The sequence below is a fragment of the Geotrypetes seraphini genome, chromosome 6 (assembly GCF_902459505.1).
Source record: "Geotrypetes seraphini chromosome 6, aGeoSer1.1, whole genome shotgun sequence".
In the NCBI taxonomy this organism is placed as follows: Eukaryota; Metazoa; Chordata; class Amphibia; order Gymnophiona; family Dermophiidae; genus Geotrypetes; species Geotrypetes seraphini.
This window is the reverse complement of record NC_047089.1, coordinates 245,532,529-245,554,042: the sequence shown is the minus strand read 5'-3', so window position 1 is coordinate 245,554,042 and position 21,514 is coordinate 245,532,529. Positions and strand designations below refer to the sequence as shown.

Here is a 21,514-nt window from a genome sequence, read left to right as displayed (position 1 = left end):
CCATGGATTGGACAATCCTTGGTGTAGAGCAGGGCTGCCCAAGTCCAGTCCTCGAGATCTACTGGCAGGCCAGGTTTTCCGGATACCCACAATAAATATGTATGAGAGAGATTTGCCTGCACTGCCTTCTTGGGATGCAAATTTCTCTCTCATGCATATTCATTGTGGGTATCCGGAAAACCTGGCCTGCCAGTAGATCTCAAGGACTGGACTTGGGCAGCCCTGGTGTAGAGAATAATTTTGCTGTTGAATAGTTGAGCAAAATGACTCTTCATTTATTTCAGACTTATTAACCTAGGCCCCTCCCCTCCTTTTATCAAGCTGCGTTAGGGTTTCATTTAACGGTAGCCACTGTGGTAAAAGCGTCGGATCTATGACCATTACATTACATTATCATTTAGGGAAAAATGCTTGAGTGCCTGAATAAATTCATGTAAACCATTCTGAGCTCCCCCTGGAGAACGGTATAGAAAATTGAATAAATAATTAAATTATATACCACATACCCTAATATAGTTCAACACGGTTCACAACTTTAAGAATCTGAGACAATCTCAGAAACCAAAAAACGCAAATTAATATGTCATGATTATGTATTCCAGAAATTTATCAAATAAATAGGTTTTCAAAAGTTTCCTGAAATGTTTGCTATAAGCCGACTAAATTCCTGGTCTCTGATCGCAGCCTGGTACGAAAGTAAACATAGAAACATAGAAAGTGATGGCAGAAAAGGGCCAAGGCCCATCGAGTCTGCCCACTCCATTGACCCACCCCCCTACTTAATCGCTCTCTGATGACCTTTTCCCTCGTCAGTGGCGTACCTAGGGTATGTGGCTCCCGGGGCCCATCATTTTTTGACACCCCCCCATCTATATGAAAAATATGATTTTTAGTAACAATCTACATATCGCACCACAAGAGTGTACCTAGGAAAAGGCTGCATCTTAAACACTGCAGTGAGCACTAGAACACCAACACATACATTGTAAAACTAAACAAGCCAGATCCCGCACAGTCAATTGATCCTGTAGTCTATGCCAACTGAAAACTGTGTTCTTTTCATACACACAGAACAGAGATACACCCTCGTCCAAAATGGAATAATCACAAACTAAAAATAGAAATATGTAGACAAAAGTTAAACTGATCCGCCAAGAAACCAGACCCTGGATACAGTGCAACACCACAAAAAACAGTAACACATGTCCTCTAATACAGTGCAAAATATAAAGACAGTAGATGTAAATTTGAAAAAACTGATACATAACAATCACCACTTTATAAATTAACAAATAAAAATAAAACAAATAATGAGAAATAAAAAAATACCATTTTATTGGACTAATCCCCGTAAGCTCGGTCCCCATCCCCGCAAACCACCTGATTCCATCCACACAAGCCTTGAATTGTTTATATTAAAGTATAAAAAGAAACAATATTCTGTACAATTGTCAATTTATAAATCAGCGTCTTCTCCCCACTCTCTTCCCCATTTCCCTTCAGCATCCTCAGCCCACTCTCTCTCCACTTTCCTTCAGCGCATGCACATAAAAACAAGCAAGTAATTTTATATCATTTTCATTCTATTCATTCATAGAAATTAAAGTCTAGATAATGCCAGTCACATAACAAAACATGATTTTACAAAAATAATTCCCTGCAGTCAAGCCTGCAAGGATTACTAGATGTCTTTCAGCAGCTCCCCTCCCTCCCTCCCCCTTACCTTTGTGGCCAAGTCAAAATGATCTACCAACAATAAAATTTTAAAAACACAAAGCACGCTGTACGCAGAGAAAATGTTAATTATCATTTATATTCCGCGGGTTTTCAAAGAGGTCAAGGCAGATGACTTTATGCAATGTCACCTCAGTAACAACTATACAAAAATAGACAAATATTCCCCCTCCCTTTTTACTAAACTGCGATAGCGGTTTTTAGCGTAGGGAGCTGTGCTGAATACCCCACGCTGCTCTCGACGCTCATAGGCTCCCTGCGCTAAAAAACTCTATTGCAGTTTAGTAAAAGGGGGCCATAGTGCAAAATATAGACAGCAGATATAAATTTTCAAAACGGACACATTTTGATCACTAAGTTGAAAATAAAATCATTTTTCCTACTTTTTTGTCTGGTGATTTCATGAGTCTCTGGTCCTTCTTCTTTCTTCTCCTGCCCCCCCCCCTTTCTTTCTCTCTCCCCCTGGCTCCCCTCTTTATTTCTGCCTTTCTTTCTCTCTCCCCCTGGCCCCCTCTTTATTTCTGCCTTTCTTTCTCTCTCCCCCTGGCCCCCCTCTTTATTTCTGCCTTTCTTTCTCTCTTCCCCTGGCCTCCCTCTTTATTTCTCTCTCCCCCTGGCCCTCCTCTTTCTTTCTGCCTTTCTTTCTCTCCCCCTTGACCCCCCCTCTTTATTTCTGCCTTTCTTTCTCTCCCCTTGGCCCCCCTCTTTCTTTCTGCCTTTCTTTCTCTCTCCCCCTGGCCCTCCTCTTTCTTTCTCTCCCCCTTGACCCCCTCTTTATTTCTGCCTTTCTTTCTCTCCCCTTGGTCCCCCTCTTTCTTTCTGCCTTTCTTTCTCTCTCCCCCTGGCCACCCCTCTTTATTTTTTCCTTTCTTTCTCTCTCCCCCTAGCCCGCACAAAGCCATCGTGCCAATTTCTCCACTTCCACGATTCTTTCCCTACCCTCACCCCCAAGCCAGCAGCCGATTTCTCCCTGCTCCTTCCCCGATGTCCTGAACTTCATCGGGCAGCAGCAGCATTCACAATTCACTGCTGTTGCCCGCTTCAGGCCTTCCTCTCTGTCGGGTCCTGTCTTCATGAAAACAGGAAGTAGGCAGGACCCGGCAGAGAACAAGGCCTGAAGCCGGCAACAGCAGCGAATTGTAAACGCTGCTGCTGCCCAAAGAAGGTAATGGAGCACCGAGGCAGTCCGCTTCTCCCCCCTCCCAGCCGAACCCCCGCTGACCCTCCTATCTCCCCCCGTGAACCTTTCCGACCTTCCCAGCGAGAGCAGCAAACCTCCTTCACGGCTTTCTCCTCCCTCTGCCGCGTCACTTATGACGTCATCAGTGATGCCAATCAGGTGGAGAAGGCTTCCTCAAGGGCAAGACAGATACTGGGTTGCATCCGTAGAAGTTTCGTCAGCAGAAAGCCTGCAGTCATAATGCCATTATACAGGACCATGGTGAGACCTCATCTGGAATACTGCGTGCAATTCTGGAGGCCACATTATCGCAAAGACATGCAGAGGGTCGAGTCGGTCCAAAGGATGGCCACCAGAATGGTCTCAGGGCTTAAAGGTCTCTCGTACGAAGCAAGACTAAACAATTTGCAGCTCTACACTCTCGAGGAACGCAGGGAGAGGGGAGACATGATTGAGACGTTTAAATACGTCACCGGACGTATAGAAGTGGAAGATAACATTTTCCTTCTCAGAGGCCCCTCAACCACAAGGGGGCACCCGCTCAAACTCAAGGGCGGAAAATTTCACGGTGACACCAGGAAGTATTTCTTCACGGAGCGAGTGATTGATCAATGGAACAAGCTTCCAGTACAGGTAATCGAGGCCAGCAGCGTGCCAGATTTTAAGAATAAATGGGACGCCCATGTGGGATCCCTAAGTGGGTCAGGGTAAAACATTGTATAATATTAAGGGGAGGGTCTATAGAGTGGGCAGACTTGATGGGCCTTGGCCCTTTTCTGCCGTCATCTTTCTATGTTTCTATGATGCGGCAGAGGGAGAATAAAGCAGACGCTACTGGAGGGAGGTTTGCTGCTTTCGCTGGGAGGGTCGGAAAGGTTCACTTGGGGGGGGTAGAGATAGGATGGTCAGCGGGGTTTCGGCTGGGAGGGGGGAGAAGTGGTCTGCCTTGGTGCTCCAAGGCCTGGCGCCATTACCTTTTTCGGTAATGGCGCCGATGCTGCTTTCGCTGGGAGGGTAGGAGCGCGATAGAGACCGGGCCAGCTGTGCATCCCCCCTAAGGCGGCACCCGGGACGGACCTCCCACCCCGCCCCCCCCTTGGTACGCTACTACCCTGGGGAAACAGCCTGCAACAAGATCGCGTGATGCCAGCGATCTTTGCTTGCTTCGGCTGTTTCCTCCGCCACGGTCCCGCCCCTCCTCTGACATCAGAGGAGGGGGCAGGACCGTGGTGGAGGAAACAGTCAAAGCAGGCAAAGATCTCTGGCATCGCGATCTTGCTGCAGGCTGTTTCCAGACGCGACACCCGGCGCAGGGGGGGGAACTGGACCGGACCGGGAGCACCCCGTCAGGGCTTGGCACCCGGGGCGGACCGCCCCCCCTTGGTACGCCACTGTCCCTCGTAGAGATCCGACATGAGCATCCCAACTGTTCTTAAAAACTGGCACGCTGCTGGCCTCAACCACCTGAACTGGGAGCTTATTCCAGCTGTCCACCACTCTTTCAGTGAAGAAGTACTTCCTGGTGTCGCCATGAAACTTCCTGCCCTTTATTTTCAGCGGGTGTCCTCTTGTGGCCGAGGGTCCCCTAAGAAGGAAAACATCATCTTCTACCTTGATGTGACCAGTGACATACTTAAACGTCTCAATCATGTCCCCTCTCTCCCTACGTTCTTCGAGAGAGTATAGCCGCAATTCGTTCAGCCTTTCTTCGTATGATAGATCTTTGAGCCCCGAGACCATCTTGGTGGCCATTCGCTGTACCGATTCGATTCTCAGCACATATTTGCGGTAATGTGGCCTCCAGAATTGTACGCAGTACTCCAGACGAGGCCTCACCATGGTTCTGTACAAAGGCATTAGGACGTCGGGCTTCCGACTAACAAAACTTCTCCGGATACAACCCAGCATTTGCCTAGCCCTAGATGAAGCCCTCTCCACTTGTTTGGCCGTTTTCATGTCTTCGCTGATGATCACCCGCAAATCCCGTTCTGCGGCAGTCCTTGCTAAGGTTTCTCCATTCAATGTGTACGTTCTGCACGGATTATTGTTGCCAAGGTGCATGACCTTGCATTTGTTAGCGTTGAAGCTAAGCTGCCAGGTTGAGGATCACTGTTCCAACAAAAGCAGGTCTTGCGTCATGCTGTCGGACAGACTGCCGTTACTCACAATAAAGTACTCTATCAAAAAAAATTTTTGGGTATCGACATTCCGTTACAGAAGGGAACGCGAAATAAGAGGGAAAGCGTTTGGACCGTTTTAGTATTACCAATACAAAGGGCTCCTTTTACTAAGCTGGGTTTGCGTTTTTAGCGCCCGCAGCATTTTAGCGTGTGCTAAACCCGCGCCACGTGGCTAGAACTAACGCCAGCTCAATGCTGGCGTTAAGGTCTAGCGCGCGCTATTCCGTGCGTTAAAGCCCTAACGTGGCTTAGTAAAAGGAGCCCAAAGTGATCCTTCAAGTAATTTGCTGTAAGACCAAACAGCACCTTGTAACATAGTGATCCAAACTTGACTATGACCCTGGCCTCTATCGGAAGCCAGTGCAATTTCCTGTGAAAAGGAGTTCTAGGATCTGATTTTTTTCAGGTTAAAAATTAACCTGACAGCTGCATTCTGGATCAATCGCAATCTACGTAGATTACTTTTAAGGCCAGCAGCAGCCGGTGATTTAAAAAACCCCAAAAACCCTAATGTGCCTTGATTAAAAGGGGGGGGGGGGGCCCTCGTGAAGCGTCTGCAGAAACTGAATTTATTTTTCCTTTATATAGTGGAGAGGTTTTATACTTCTCTTGAAAATGAAAATTCCTGGACCAAAAGTACTTCATATATTATTTCCAGGAAGTTCAGTCATCCCAAGCTCGTTCGACTCTACGGGGTGTGTACAGAGAAGTACCCTCTCTACATCGTGACTGAATTTATGTCAAACGGCTGTTTGCTAACTTACCTGAAGGACCACCGAAAAGAGCTCCAACCGTTTCAGCTGCTGGAAATGTGCCACGATGTGTGTGAAGCCATGGAATTCCTGGAGCATCACCAGTTCATACACAGAGATTTGGTAAGCAACCACACCCGAGGGCATCCCCAGCAGACACGCGGCAAGGGTATTAGGCACCCTTGAACTTTCTAGCAGTAGCAGCCTAGAGGCCCCGTTATTAAATTTTCATCACACTGTGCATTCACACTATTTTGGCCATTACCAAATCCATACACTATTAGTAAAGAAACCAGCGCTCATGGCCCATCACTAAAGTGTACGGCGTTGGTCAGCACACGGACCAGATTATAAGAAAAGCTCTAAAGGAGTGTATTGCAAACTGTATGCCCCAGCAGGTTCCAGGTGTGCCCCGCGATGCCGACTAGGAAGAGAGGCACCGCACTGGCTAACTGCTTGCAGGACGTGCCTCTCGCGGCGAGAGGCACATCCTGAAATCAGTCGCGCACAATTGTCTTACGCGCAATTGTGGTTGCGCTGAGTTGTCTTGCGCTCAATTGTCTTTCACGCAATTGTGGTTGCGCTCAATTGTCTTGCGCGCAATTGTGGTTGCGCTGAGTTGTCTTGCGCTCAATTGTCTTGCACATTATTGTGGTTGCGCTGAGTTGTCTTGCGCTCAATTGTCTTGCGCGCAATTGTGGTTGCGCTCAATTTTCTTACACGTAATTGTGGTTGCGCTGAGTTGTCTTGCGCTCAATTGTCTTTCACGCAATTGTGATTGTGCTCAATTGTCTTTCACGCAATTTTGGTTGCGCTCAATTGTCTTGCGCGCAATTGAGGTTGTGCTGAGTTGTCTTGTGCTCAATTGTCTTGCGTGCAATTGTGGTTATGCTGAGCTGTCTTGCGCTCAATTGTCTTGCGCGCAATTGTGGTTATGCTTAGTTGTCTTGCGCTCAATTGTCTTTCATGCAATTGTGGTTGCGCTCAATTGTCTTGCACGCAATTGTGGTTGCGCTGAGTTGTCTTGCGCGCCATTGTGGTTGCGCTCAATTGTTTTGCACGCAATTGTGGTTGTGCTCAATTGTCTTGCGCGTAATTGTGGTTGCGCTGAGTTGTCTTGCGCGCCATTGTGGTTGCGCTCAATTGTCTTGTGCTCAGTTGTCTTGGCGCAATTGTTCGCGCGCTTTCATCTTGCACGCATTTGATTTGCCACTGGGCCGATGCCTCTGCTCCTTCTACGGCCGGAGCTACAAAAGTTTGAGAGACACTGACCTAGCCAAAGACAGCTTGTAGCTGGTGTTCAATGACTGATACCGTATCATGTTATTCCTATTACTGGGATTCACTTTCCAATCTCCTTGATTGCATTTAAGCTTATATGTGGTCATTTTATTATTGTTCAATGTCTCCCACGTTTCAATGTCTGATCAACCATTGAAACGCGGGAAACATTGAACCGGCAGACTAAGGGGGAATTTCCTTGGAACAGCTTTGGCGAATAGGTCGGAATATGATCCCCTAGCCGCGTTACAAAGAAGATGAGTATATATTTAAACTGTTTAAAGTAAAACTAATTTAATTAAAGTATATTTAAAAGCAGCTTTGACGATTTTGGTGTTAATTGTCTGTGGGTTAAAAATATGATACACACAGCATCACCGCCGAGGTCTGTGAGTGGAGAACTTAAGGTATTGTGATATGAAGATTGTTTTTACTTTCTTTCCCGCCTTCTATTAGGGATAAGCAATAGTAGAATTTTTCTCTTTGATATTACCTCTAAGTATCTGCTATTTCCTCAATCTTCTTTCTTCTGTAGGCCGCCAGGAATTGTTTGGTTGACAGTGACCTCACAGTAAAGGTGTCTGACTTTGGGATGACTAGGTAAGTCGAAAGCATTAAAATGTGCCATTGCGTTTGATTTAGGAAGGAGGTGAGAACAGGTATAGTTTGGTTTTGGTGTGAGTACTTACTTATGTCAACCACAGAGCTGGTGCAAATGCTCCAGCCTGGATCTCGGAGATATGTGACTAACAAGGGTTACCAGATTTTCCGTTTGGCCCGCCCAGTTCCACTCATGCCCGCCCTGTCACACCAAAGTCCTGCCCCCTGCTGAGTGCCGGGTTTTGAAAGCCATCCGGACCCCTGGACGTGTCCTCAGGAGGACATGTCCTGGGAAATCCGGACATCTAGTAACTGAAAGCGTTATTTAAAAAAAAAAAAAAAAAATTAAGACTGAATATTTGTACAGTGATGGCTGAGAACGCTGTCCGGTAGCGTCACGAAGGGGGCGGGATAGGGACAGATTGGGAGGGTGTTCCTTAAAGGACGCTTTCGCCGCTCCCGCTGGCTTCTTAGCCTTTTTCTTGGCCGCGGGGGTGGACCGGCAGCCGCGCTGAAGTGCAAGTCCCAGGAGGTTCCGGACCCAGCCAGCTATGCACCCCCTTAGGGCATGCACCCAGGGCAATGCTCCCCCCCCACCCCTCTTGGTACACCACTGCATAAGTGCTTTTAAGAAATGCTGATGTCTATTTTGTTGCACTTTCTATAAAATGTTTTTTACAAAATCAATAAACAGTTTAACCCCCCCCCCAAAAAAAAAGTATTTGTTTAACTTGTTTATTTATTATTATTTTTTTTTTACCAAACTTTTCAAACACCCTCGTACTTTCAGGGGGTGCAGAAAAGCGATAAGACCAGCATTCATTTGCTGTTGATGATTGTACTTCTAATGGATGGTTCTTCCCTGACAGATATGTGTTGGATGACCAGTATGTCAGCTCAGTAGGAACTAAATTCCCAGTTAAATGGTCTGCACCGGAGGTGCTTCACTATTCAAACTTCAGCAGCAAGTCCGACGTCTGGGCCTTTGGTAAGATTTTGCACTTCTCTGTTCCTGAAGAGCGTTTCCAAACCAATCCCATGCACAGGATATCTGAATTTGTCTCTCTACGCGACGCTGCTCTTGGCAGCAAAGCAATTTGAAGGTGATGCTGAATAACGGTTCTCAAATCTTGTCTAGGAAAACCTCAAACCGATCTACTGTAGCTTGCAAATTAGCCGATATGTGCAGATTACACCTCCTTTTAAGCAGCCCAAGGGCACTCATTAGGAGCCTATATGAAGGAAGCTATACCCACTATAACCTCCCCAACCCTGAAATGTCCTGTCTAAATTAGATTGTAAGCTCTTCTGAGCAGGGACTGTCTATTGTATGTTAAAATGTACAGCGCTGCGTACACTTTTTCAGCGCTATAGAAATAATAAATAGTAGTAGGAACCAGTGGCATAGTAAGGAGGCGGTGAGTGCGGACCGCCCTGGGTGCCGTCCTCCTCTATGCCACCTGCTCCTTCCCACTCCTCCCCCTGCCGTACACACACCTTTACTCCCCCCCCCCCACCCCATACCTCTAGCTCTTCGCCAGTGCGAGCAGGAACTCAAAGCCTGCTGCTCACGCCAGCGTCGGCTCTCCCTCTGATGTCACTTCCGGGTCCTGCGCCTAGGATGTGACATCAGAGGGAGAGCGGATGCCGATGTGGGCAGCACGTTAGTGATGCTGCTCGCACCGGGAAAATTTAAGAGGTAGGGGGAAGGGAATAGGGACTCGACAGGGGGAGGAGGGCATAGAAGAGGGTGGGGGAGGGGTGCCACCATCCTGGTTACCTCTCACCCTCACTACGCCGCTGACTGTGGCCCTTTTATATGAACAAAGTTGGAGACCAGTGATCTCGGCTATAGAATATCCTCCTACCTTAAGGAGAGGTTCTTGTTGAGTTACAATAAACCTCTGAATTCTGTATTACTTTAGAATTGGTCTATATTACTTTAGAATTGGTCTATATTATATTAGAATTGGTCTATATTACTTTAGAATTGGTCTATATTACATTAGAATTGGTCTAGGCATACCCAGGTTAATTAACAAGATAGATAGTTAGCAGAAACGTTAAGTTGCAGAGATATATTGAGAAGGTTAGTTAGAAAACTTCATTGGTTGCCGATTGAGGCCAGAATCATCTTTAAATTTGGTTGCCTTTGCTACAAGAGGCTACTCGGCACCTCGCCCCACCTACCTCCTGAATCACTTCGTCCTACAGGACAAACCCCGCCCCACCCGCAAAATGTTGATAGTCTCATTCCCGACTCCCAAGAGATGCCACTGCAAAAGATTCCTCGACAGAACACCGTCCTTCCAAGCATCTGCAACAACACCCTTCGCAACCTCCTCTTGAACTCCCCAACGTACCAAGCTCTCAGAGGAACACTGAAAACCCATTTATTCTAAAAGCCCCTCCGCCCTCTCTGCCCACTTCGCCTCCTCTTCCCCCTTTACTTCCTCCTCCTCCTCCTCCTCTCTTCCCTCTTCCCTCTACCCCCTCACTTGTATTGATAACTGTCCCCCTACCAAATGGGGGGATTAGTATTAGAGGGAAGTAGCCTTGAAAGGGACTTGGGCGTACTGGTGGACACAACAATGACGTCAACGGCACAATGCGCAGCAGCCTCAAAGAAGGCAAACAGAATGTTGGGTATTATCAAGAAGGGTATTACAACCAGAACGAAAGAAGTCATCCTGCCGTTGTATCGGGCAATGGTGCGCCCGCACCTGGAGTACTGTGTCCAGTATTGGTCACCGTATCTTAAGAAGGATATGGCAATACTTGAGAGGGTTCAGAGGAGAGCGACACGAATGATTAACGGCATGGAAAACCTTTCATACGCTGAAAGATTGGAGAGACTGGGGCTCTTCTCCCTGGAAAAGCGGAGACTTAGAGGGGACATGATAGAAACCTACAAGATCATGAAGGGCATAGAGAGAGTAGAGAGGGACAGATTCTTCAAACTTTCAGAACATAAAAGAACAAGAGGGCATTTGGAAAAGCTAGGAAGTTTTTCTTTACCCAGCGTGTTGTGGACATCTGGAATGCGCTTCCAGAGGGCGTAATAGGGCAGAGTACGGTGCAGGGGTTCAAGAAAGGATTGGATAATTTCCTACTGGAAAAAGGGATAGAGGGGTATAGATAGAGGGCTACTGCACAGGTCCTAGACCTGTTGTGCCACCGCGTGGGCGGACTGCTGGGCACGATGGACCTCTGGTCTGACCCAGTGGAGGCATTTCTTATGTTCTTATGTTCTTTGTAACTATTGACTTCTGTTTCCGCTACTGTATACTGTCTAGAACTGAAAAGGTATGACGGGATATAAATAAAGCTTTATTATGATGATGATTATTATCATTTGACAATTTCTTATGGTGCAACACAGGTTAAGTGCCAAAGTGGCATCTGACCTACGGTGCTAAAACGGAAGTTAAGCACCAAAACAGGGATATATGGTAGTTATGCACATAATTGTACTTAGGCAACGTTCTGTAAGGTAGCACCGGCGCTCCGGGCGCCACTGTATCTAAAGCCCGGATTCTGTAAACGGCGCCTAAGTTAGCATGCGCAGATGTGACGTAATGATATTACGTCCTTGCGTGCATAGAAACATAGAAGATGACGGCAGATAAGGGCCATAGCCCATCAGGTCTGCCCACTCTACTGACCCACCCCCAAGTCTACTATCCTAGGGATCCCACTCCTGGTGGCAGGTTCCCTTGGCTTAACCCTGTAAGGGATCCGACTGGGCATCCCATTTGCTCTTAAATTCTTGCACGCTGTTTGCCTCAATCACCTGCACCAGGAGCTCGTTCCAAGGATCAACCACTCTCTCGGTGAAGAAATATTTCCTGGTGTCGCCATGAAATTTCCCGCCCCTGAGTTTGAGCGGATGCCCTCTTGTGGCTGAGGGTCCTTTGAGAAAGAGAATCTCTTCTTCCATCTCGACACGGCCGGTAATATACTTAAACGTCTCGATCATGTTTGGAGGCCTTCCAGACACAGCCCCAAGCTCCGGGAAGAAGAGGAGATAAGGTTGGGGGAGGGATGTTGGAGCGGAATGGGGCGGGGCCACGTGTCCTCTTTTTTCCCATCAAAAATACGATAATCCTACTATAAGTTACATGCTGAATGGCCAGGTTTAGGTGAGCGCTTATACATCTGCTATGGGCATTATGTAAATGGATATATGCAGATGCTGATTTGCACTGGTATTCTATAACGGAATCTTGGCCCTCAGATGTCATTATAGAATTAGTGCTTAGTATAAGTGGCATATCACGAGGGGGCGGACCTCTCCAGGCACCATCTTGGCAGGGGTGCCGGCACCTGTCCTTCTCTCCGCCCACCACCTCTTCAAATCTTAGGCAGCAGCAAGTAGCTAACAGGAAGTGACATCAGAAGGAGAGATGAGACTGGTGCAAACAGCAGGAAGGAGATTTATAGAAGTATGCGGGGGGAGGGGGGCACACTGTGGGCAGGAGTACAGGGGTTAGACAGCGCGGTTGGGCCAGGCACTACTAGCCTGGGTACCTCCTATGCCGCTGTTCTACGCGCTGCATCTAGGCGTCTAGCTTGTGACGCCCAGTTATAGAATTGCCCCTTAACCCCTGCATTCTGTGTTGGTCGCCCAAAGGCTGGGTGCCCCAGATTTGCGTGCAGAGCCCAGATGCATGCATAAACTAATGAGTCAATTGGGTGGTAATAACCAATTACTGATGTTAGTTGGAGTTAGATGGCACTAGTTTGAATTTCTGCATGCTCAAAGTGCCCCATATGCAACCCCAAAGGGACATTCCAGAATTTTAGGCACAGTGTTATAGGATAACAAGGATTCGCGCCCAAGATGCGCACCGGGGTTTACACCAGGTTTCAGCAGGCGTAAGTCCTCACACCCAAAATAGAGCATGGAAATTCGCTCCGAGGAGTGTTCTATAAAGGCCACTGAGCTTGGCATGGTCCAGTGGCGTAGGGCAGGGGGGCAGACCGCCCTAAGCGCCGTCTTCACAGGGGGTGCCAGTTCCTCTCTGTCCCCCCCCCCCCGCATACCTCTTTAAATGTTCACCGGCCCGAGTAGCATCTGCTATTTGCTGCTCGTGCCGGCGTCGGCTCCTTTGTGATGATACTTCTTGGTCATGGGACAAGGACGTGATGTCAGAATGGAGCTGATGTTGGTACGAACAGTGGGTGGAAGATGGCACTCGTGCCGGTGAAGAATTGGGGGCTCCCAAGCAACAGGGAAAAGTGGGAGGGGGGGCAGGAAAGAGTAGAGGAGGCACACAGTGCCACCACCAAGGGCACCAACCTCCCTCACTACGCCACTGGCTTAGTTTTTATAGAATTGCACTTAACGTGAATTTTTCCCGATGCCTAAATTTAAGCGCCATTCACTGCACCTATTGTTTCTATCGAAAAGACATGTGGTTCCAAATATTTTGTGATATCTTTCTCTTCTGGGAACCTCTCTACAGGGATCCTGATGTGGGAGGTCTTCAGCCTAGGGAAGCAGCCCTATGAGCTATATGATAACCCTCAGGTAGTCGAGAAGATTTCCCAAGGATACAGGCTTTATCGTCCACAGCTTTCGTCTGAGGGGATCTATGAAATAATGTACAGCTGCTGGCACGAGGCAAGTATGCAGTGTAATAACTCTCATAGAGACCACCTGAGCAGCCTTTATATATTGCAATACGGAAAGGGGATGGGATTTGATATAACACCTTTCTGTGGTTACAATCAAAGCAGTTTATATATTATATACAGGTACTTATTTTCTGCCTGGGAGAATGGAGGGTTGAGTAACTTGCCAGTCTTAACCAGGGCCGGCATTGGTTGTGGTGGTGGAAACAGGGCCCCACAGCTCCAGAGGGCACCCATGGGCTGGGATGTCCTTCCCTTCTCCCCACTCTCTTCTGAAGCCCTCCTCACCTTTTAAAATGCAGAGAGGTCACCAGTGTGGCAGTGATTCTTCAGCATTGCTCACGAATTCCTCAGTGCCGTTCCCCTGCCACGGTCTGTCCAAGTGGAAACAAGAACTTGTATCAGAGGTGGGCGGACCACGGCATGGGAACAGAGCCGAGGAATCCACAAGCAGCTGTAGAGAATCACTGCCACGCTGGCAACTCATTCGAATTTTAAAAGGTGAGGGGCGGTTTTGGAATAGGGTGGGGAGAAAGGAAGGCCATCACAACCCACAGGGGGCCCCAGGAGCAGCAGATCTTTAAATGAAGGTAGGGATGCTGGATGGAAGAACATGTTGGTAGGTTTGACACTGAAAAGTCCTTTCATAAATTTGGAAACCACCAAATGAGAAGAGAGGGGTTTCCCTTCAATAGGTTGATGAAAAGCAGCAATTGCACTGAGATGGACTCGAATGGATGTAGACTTGAGGCCAGAAGTAAACAAGTACAAAAGATAATCCAAGACAGAAGCCAAGGAGGTTTCTTGAGGCTCCATGTCATAATAAATATACCACGTAGAAAATCTGGTCCATTTTTGGTAGTAGCATTGTCTAGTGGCAGGTTTTCTAGAAGCCTCTAGAATGTCTCGAACAGGTTGAGAAAACTGAAGAGGAGTTACGTTGAGAGGTACCAAGCTGTCAAGTGTAGAGACTGCAGGTTGGGATGAAGAAGAGATCCTTGACTCTGTGTAAGCAGAGACGGAAAAACTGGTAGAAGATATGGCTACCTGTTGCTGAGCTGAAGTAGAAGGGAGTACCAAGGTTGTCTCGGCCACCGAGGAGCTATCAGAATCATGGTGGCATATTCATTTTTGAGATTGACAAGCGTCTTGAGAATGAGAGGGAATGGAAGAAATGCATACAGGAAGAGATTCGTACATTTGTACATGGGATTGAGGTTGGTGATTGTGGGGACGGAGGGAGGAAAGGAAGGAGGAGAAGGGAGAGATGTCGGATGGGAGGGCATTTGGTGGGTAGGTAAATCAGGGGAGGAGGCAAGTAGGAGAGGAATTGGGAGTCCCCTCCTTAATTTCTGCTTTGGGTCCCAGCATGTCCAACATCATCCCTGGTCATAAGAAGCTGAAATGGGAATTGACATTATCGCAGAAAGCTGCTGGCTTTTTTGGGGGGGGGAGGAGGCTGCTGCATTTTGACAAATGCCATCGTTTAAGATGGGCAAGTTCCCCAGTGTCCTCACCCTGCAAGGAAGTGAGATTGTAGAGTGCCAGTATATGCCATAAGAGTAAACAGAAATGAATCCCGGGCTCTACACTACCCGGAGTCACGCTCAATTGCAACACAATTCATTGCAGAGTGTTGAAAGAGCAAACAAACATTAAGATAAAGTGGGTCATAAAATCAGTAATCTGACTTGATATCATGGTCTTTAGACTTCGGCACATGGCACCATCAATTTTATGGCTTTGTACTTAGAAGGATGTGGAGGACAGTTATGGGAAGAAAGTTAAGAGGTCGGGTAAAACACAAGGGAGGAGGGGGAGAGAGGAGCTGCTGTTAATTTACACATAGGGAATTATAGGTATATTTAGCCAAAGGGAGATACAACCAGACGCACTGGGTGAGCTAACTAATACTTAATGTAGTTTTTTAGCCCGTTACATTAAAGGGGTGCTAGAATGGAAGTGTAGACTTAGGCATTTCTTTCTTTCTTTATGTCTGTCTTTCTCTCTCCCTGCCCCCTTTCTTTCTTTCTTTGACTTTCTTTCTGTCTCCCTGACCCCCTGTCTGTCTGTCTTTCTTCCTTTTTGTCTCTCCCCCCCGTCTGTCTTTCTTTCTGTCTCTCTCCCTGTCCCCTGCCTGTCTTTCTTTCTGTTTCTCTGTCTGGCCTCCTGTCTGTCTGTCTTTCTTTCTGTCTCTCTTCCTGCCCGCTGTCTTTCTTTCTTTCTTTTTCTCCCCCCTGTCCAGCAGCACCCCTTCCGTGCTCCCCTGTCCAGCAGTAGCCCTTTTCCCTTCCTTTTACCTCCCCCCTGTCCAGCAGCACCCCTTCCCTGCTTCCCCTGTCCAGAAGTAGCCCTTCTCCCTTTTACCTCCCCCTGTCCAGTAGCACCCCTTCCCTGCTCCCCCTGTCCAGCAGTAGCCCTTCTCCCTTCCTTTTACCTCCCCCCTGTTCAGCAGCATCCCTTCCCTGCACCCTATGTCCAACAGTAGCCATTCTCCCTTACTTTTATCTCCCCTCTGTCCAGTAGTACCCCTTCTCCCTTCCCTGCTCCCTGTTCAGCATCCGCTAGGCCAGGCAGCCTCGGGGCTTTTGCTAGGCCTGCCCGCCTTGCATTATCGAAGTGGGCCGGCCTAGCAAATGCCTCGCGGCTGCTTGATGAAACCGTGGCTGCTACCGCTGCTGGTCCGGGGGTGAGAAGAAGAGGCATCCCGGCAGCAGCAGCATAGTCAGAAGGCAGAAAGTCAGCCAGCGTCGGAGATCGGGGCAGGAAACAAGCTGAGGCAGGCACTGCGCATGCGTGGCACAGAAGCACGGATCATGAAGCACGGATACCCGGAGATTAAAGTGCGCATTTGCGCTAAGGGTTTTATTATAGTGGATACTGATAAAAAAATTTATACTGCTTCTCTGAACCGAAGTCAATCATAGAAGTGTACAAGGAAATAATTTAAAAAAATAATCAAACCCAATCAATTTCCAAGTTTCAAGTTTATTTAAAATTTGATATCCCGCTTACTTATGTCTTATGTCACAGACTGGGGCAAAACAATGGAAAAATAATACACAAAACGCTTTTAAACAAAAATATGTCAATCAAAAAGTTTTTATTAGTTGTAATATCTATTTTCTATGTGGAAGGGCTGTGCTTGGAGACATGGAGGAAAAAGGGGAACAATTCCCCCAAAAGCCTTATCACCCAATCATTGCCAGTCTTCTAATAGACTAGAGGTCTGCACGGGAACGGGGATCGCGGGGATCCCGCGGGTCCCGCGGGGATCCCGCGGGTTCCCCCCCTGGCCCACGGGACTCCCACGGGGACGCCCCCTGGCCCACGGGACTCCCACGGGGATGCCCCCCTGACCCACGGGACTCCCACGGGGACGCCCCCTTGCCCACGGGACTCCCACAGGGATGAAAACAACCTACCTAAATTCTGGCGATGCAAGCATGCAGCTTAGTTACAAGTCTGGCGTCGCGTCGGGAAATAGCCATGTTGAGCAGTGAGCTCAGCACGTACACAGATGAAAGCCTTGCTTGCTGATTGGTCCGGCGGCCCCGCCCCACCGTGCCGCCGGACCAATCAGCAAGCAAGGCTTTCATCTGTGTACGTGCTGAGCTCACTGCTCAGCATGGCTATTTCCCGACGCGGGCATTAGGCTGTTTTTTGTCATTTCGGGTGGGGGATGGCAGCGGCAGCAGCAGCCTGAAAAAGAAATCATCCTGGCCGGGTTCGGTGTCATGCTCCGGAGCTTCTACAGCCTTCCTATCTCCCTCTCCCTTCTACCTGCGGCTCTCTTCGGCAACTCAGCAGCAGCTTCTGGCGTCGGGGCCTACCCTCTGCGAGTCCCGCTTGTTTCAACTTCCTTTTTCCACAAAGGTGGGACTCGTAGAGGGAAGGCCTCGATGTCGGCAGCTTGTCTTGATCACCGCTGCTGACGAGTTGCTTAAGAGAGCCGCGGAGCAGGGGGGTGTTGCCAGGTGCAGGTAGAAGGGAGAGGGCCAGATGCAGGACTCGTGGGTGAGGGAGGAGAAGAGAGAGGGGAGAGAAACAAAAGGAAATATTTCATACTGGGCTGGGCCGGAGTGGAGAGAGGGTGGAAAGATTCTGGCTACAGGGTGCAGTAACAAAGGAAAAGGGGGGAAAGCTGAAAATGGAGATAGTGACACAAAGAAGAGAAAGGGTAAGCAGGACCTTCTGAATAAGGATAGAGATACAGAGGGGACATGAAGAGGAGGTGAAATAGAGACATAGAAGTAATGCTGAAAAAGTGTGTGTGTGTGGGGGGGGAGAGATAAAGACATTGAAAGGGCAAATGGTGAATATGGGGTAAAGACAAGGACAGAGACAAATGAAGATTCTGAAAAAGTGGTGAGATAGGGATATAGGTGAGATGGACACAAAGAAGGGTGATGCTGGAAAATAGGTGGAATGGTAATTCTGACAGACACAGAAGGGAAATGCTGGATCAAGGAGAGATGGGGCTCAGGCTGGATGGAATGAGGAGAAATGCCTTGTTGGCCCGGAACTTCCTCTCCTACATCAGAATTGACGTCAGGGAGCGGAATGCTGGTCAGCGCGACGCTTCTGCAGGGAAAGCTTGGGACAGCGGTGGCTTGGGGACTATTCCCCGATGGCGGTGGCAGCAAACCGAGTGGCTTGGGGGAGGGCACGGAGAAAGAAAGAAAGGGGGCAGACAGAGAGACAGAAAGAAGGGGGAACAGGGAGACAGAAAGAAAAAGTTGGGGGAGAGAATGAGGTCTGGAGGAGAGGAAACATACAGGAGGCTGAAAGAAAGGAAGAAAGATTGGATGCACAGTCAGAAGAAGAAAGTGCAACCAGAGACTCATGAAATCACCAAACAGCAAAGGTAGGAAAAATGATTTTATTTTCAATTTAGTGATCAAAATGTGTCTGTTTTGAGAATTTATATCTGCTGTCTATATTTTGCACTATGGCTCCCTTTTACTAAACCGCAATATTGTTTTTTAGCGCAGGGAGCCTATGAGCATTGAGAGCAGCGCGAGGCATTCAGCGTAACTCCCTGTGCTAAAACCTACTATTGTGGTTTAGTAAAAAGGGAGGGGGTGTATTTGTCTATTTTTGTATTTTGTTACCGAGGTGACATTGCATAGAGTCATCTGCCTTGGGAAATGTATATGGCAGATATCTTTGTTTTGTGTTCAAAAGAAAAGGAAATGCATTTCTGGTTTTATTTCTACAGTGTTGAAGTACTTGTTGGCCCTTGCTGTGACTGGTGGGGATCCCCAAGCACCGCCAGCAGAGGACCTCCTCTAGAGATGGTCAGAACTCCCCTCCACCAAGCGCAGCAGTCGCTGGCAGCATCCATGAGCCACTGAGGTGCCAGCATCTGTGACTCAGGGACGCTACTGCTGCCTGCCAAGCTTGGCAAAAGGGACCCCAGGCCAACTGCAAAGGAAGTCCTCAGCTGACAGTTTGTGGGTTCTCATCAGCTGAGTATTTATATTTTATATTTACATTAGAGGTTCTGGTAGAAACCCATTTACAAAGTATGTATTCTTCCCAATTAATATTTCCAAATTAATAGTCTCTTTGCTTATTTGTAAATGGGTCTCTACCAGAGCCTTTAATTCAGTAGCATAATTAAATAAAATAACTATTTCTGAAGTTTATAGGGAAGGATGGTGACGGAGGGGATTCCTCGCGGGGACGGGTGGGGACGGAGGGGATTCCTCGCGGGGACGGGTGGGGACGGAGGGGATTCCTCGCGGGGACGGGTGGGGACGGAGGGATTCCTCACGGGGACGGGTGGGGACGGAGGGATTCCTCACGGGGACGGGTGGGGATGGGTGGGATTTTGGCGGGGACGGGTGGGGACGGGTGGGATTTCTGTCCCCGCGCAACTCTCTACAATAGACAAATGAATACTATTATGCAATAAATTTAAAAATGAAAATAAACTTATCTTTCAAATAAAGTTCTTTGGCCTCGACGTGCCACGTTTCATTATTTCTTCAGGAAGCCAAACGGAAGAGAATCAAAAGACGCAAGTCTTATATGCCGGGTGTTAGGGCTTCTTTTACAAAGGTGCGCTGGCGGTTTTAGCGCATTCTAAAATGTCGCGCACACTAGCCGCTACCGCCCCCTTTTAAGCAGGTGGTAGTTTTTCGGATAGCACACGCTAGAGGACGTGCTAATCGTGTGCTAAAAACGCTAGCGCACCTTCGTAAAAGGAGCCCTTAGTCTCTCAAGAGCTTGAAAAAAATCTTTAAACAAAACTTCCGCTCCTCTGCTGCTTGTTCCCCTTTTCCCCCCCGTGTCTCCGAGCACAGCCTTTCCACATAAAAAATAGAAATTACAACTAGTAAAAGCTTTTTGATTTACATATTTTTGTGTAAGCGTGCAGGGCAGGATTAACCAATAGGCCTAGTAGGCACGTGCCTAGGGCCCCAAATGGTCAGGGGGGCCCAATGAAGGAAGGCATCAACATTGTTTTTTCCAAATGGCGATGGGCCCCTTCAGCATCGATCGGCAATGCGGGCCCTCCCCCGATCGGCAAACCCCCCCCCCCCATTGATGGAAAGTAAGACAAGCAAGCAACGCGGGTAAGAAAGGCAACGGGAACTGTAATTGTGCAAGCGGTGCTGCTTGCCCAAAGCTTCCCTCTGACGCAGCTTCCTGTTTCCGCCTGGGCGCATGGTGGGGTGGGGCGGGGCAGGGGGGCCTAGGGGCCCTCGATGAATTAATCCTGCCCTGTAAGCGTGTTGTGTATTATTTTCCTTCTGATTTTTTCACGCTTCCTTATTGATAGGATTACATATTTTCCTCCGTTTTCTGTTTTTGATTTTGTAGGACAATAACGGGCAAAATAACTAACTAAGGGGCCCTAATGTATCCTAATGTGGGACTTTCTGGTGCGCTTCTTTTCCAGTTTTTGAATTTCAGGTTGTGTGGTACCTGTAAAAAAGGTTAAGACGGGAGCCCTTACCACCTTCGAAATAGGGGGCAGCACAGGCGCTCCCATGTTAATTCTGCATTAGCCATTTGCCTAGGGTTGCCAGATTTTACTATACTATACTATAGTAAAATCTGGATCCCCCTAGACCCACACTCAGGCCCACCCAGTTCCACCTATCCATGCCCCCATTATGCCCCAGTCCAGCCCTAGCTTCCTCCCCCTGCTCTCGTTGGGAAGGAGGAAATCCGCACATGTACAGATTTCCTCCTGCCCAACGCGATTTAGAGACTTTTCAAAATCCAGACAAAGTGCCAGGTTTTAAAAAGCCATCCGGACCCCCCAGACATGTCCTCGGAAATCCAGAAGTCTGATAACCCTACAGTTACCACACGACTTCACGCCTATTCTCCACCCTGGAGCACTTCCTCCCAAAAATATTTTTGAAAAATAGCTAATGCACAAATCGCTGCGTACAAACAGGCAAACTACCCCAAAATGCATAAAAACACATTTAGCGGTACTGGTAGCCTGTTTTTCCCACGCTAAATATGTGTCAGGGCAGTGTCTCGCAAACTGTGTGCCGTGCGGCACGGCGGTGCGCCACGAAGAGGTTCTGGGTGTGCCGCGAGAGATTCCAGAATTTATTTTAAAAATTCCCTTTATAAAAAAAAAAATAATTCTTAAAATAAATATTCACTAGACTAGATGATGTGTACGTCATGCACGCATGAGTCTGTCACGGCCGGTGACGGCGCCTCTCCTCCTCTCTGCCCCCCCCCCCCCCCCCCCAGTGTACCTCTGTAAATGCTCACCAACACGAGCAGCATCTTCCACCAGCTGCTCGCGCCAGCCTTGGCTCCCTTCTGTCATCACTTCCTATCACAGGACCAGGAAGTGACATAAGAAGGGAGCCAAAGGCGGCGTGAACTGCAGGTGGAGCATTCTGCTCATGCTGGTGAACATTTACACAGGTATAATTTCAATTATAATGTGCTGCAATAAACATTTGCTCCATATAGTGTGCCGGAGCTACAAAAGTTTTCGAGACACTGTGTTAGGACCTAACTCCTTTTAGCAAATGGGGCCCTAAAGAATTAACAGTAAAAAAATGCAAACCTTCCCTGAACTGGCAGGCTAGATTCCCTTTTTCTTTAAAGTGGGTAGAAAAGTGGGCCTAGTCAGCACGTGGAAGCTCTCAGTCATACAATTACAA

At 48.1% G+C, this 21,514-nt stretch overlaps 1 protein-coding gene across 4 annotated transcripts in view; it reads left to right on the top strand.

Annotated features, from left to right (window-relative positions):
• BMX (BMX non-receptor tyrosine kinase) overlaps nucleotides 1–21,514 on the top strand; it is a 105,992-nt gene that overhangs the window by 81,486 nt on the left and 2,992 nt on the right. For 3 of the 4 annotated variants that reach the window (XM_033949137.1, XM_033949134.1, XM_033949136.1), the window contains exons 16-19: nucleotides 5,753–5,969; nucleotides 7,663–7,727; nucleotides 8,597–8,715; nucleotides 13,196–13,353. In XM_033949137.1, the coding sequence (XP_033805028.1) occupies nucleotides 5,753–5,969; nucleotides 7,663–7,727; nucleotides 8,597–8,715; nucleotides 13,196–13,353 (559 nt within the window). The remainder of the gene's footprint in view (nucleotides 1–5,752; nucleotides 5,970–7,662; nucleotides 7,728–8,596; nucleotides 8,716–13,195; nucleotides 13,354–21,514) is intronic. The other variant, XM_033949138.1, reaches the window with a different exon arrangement.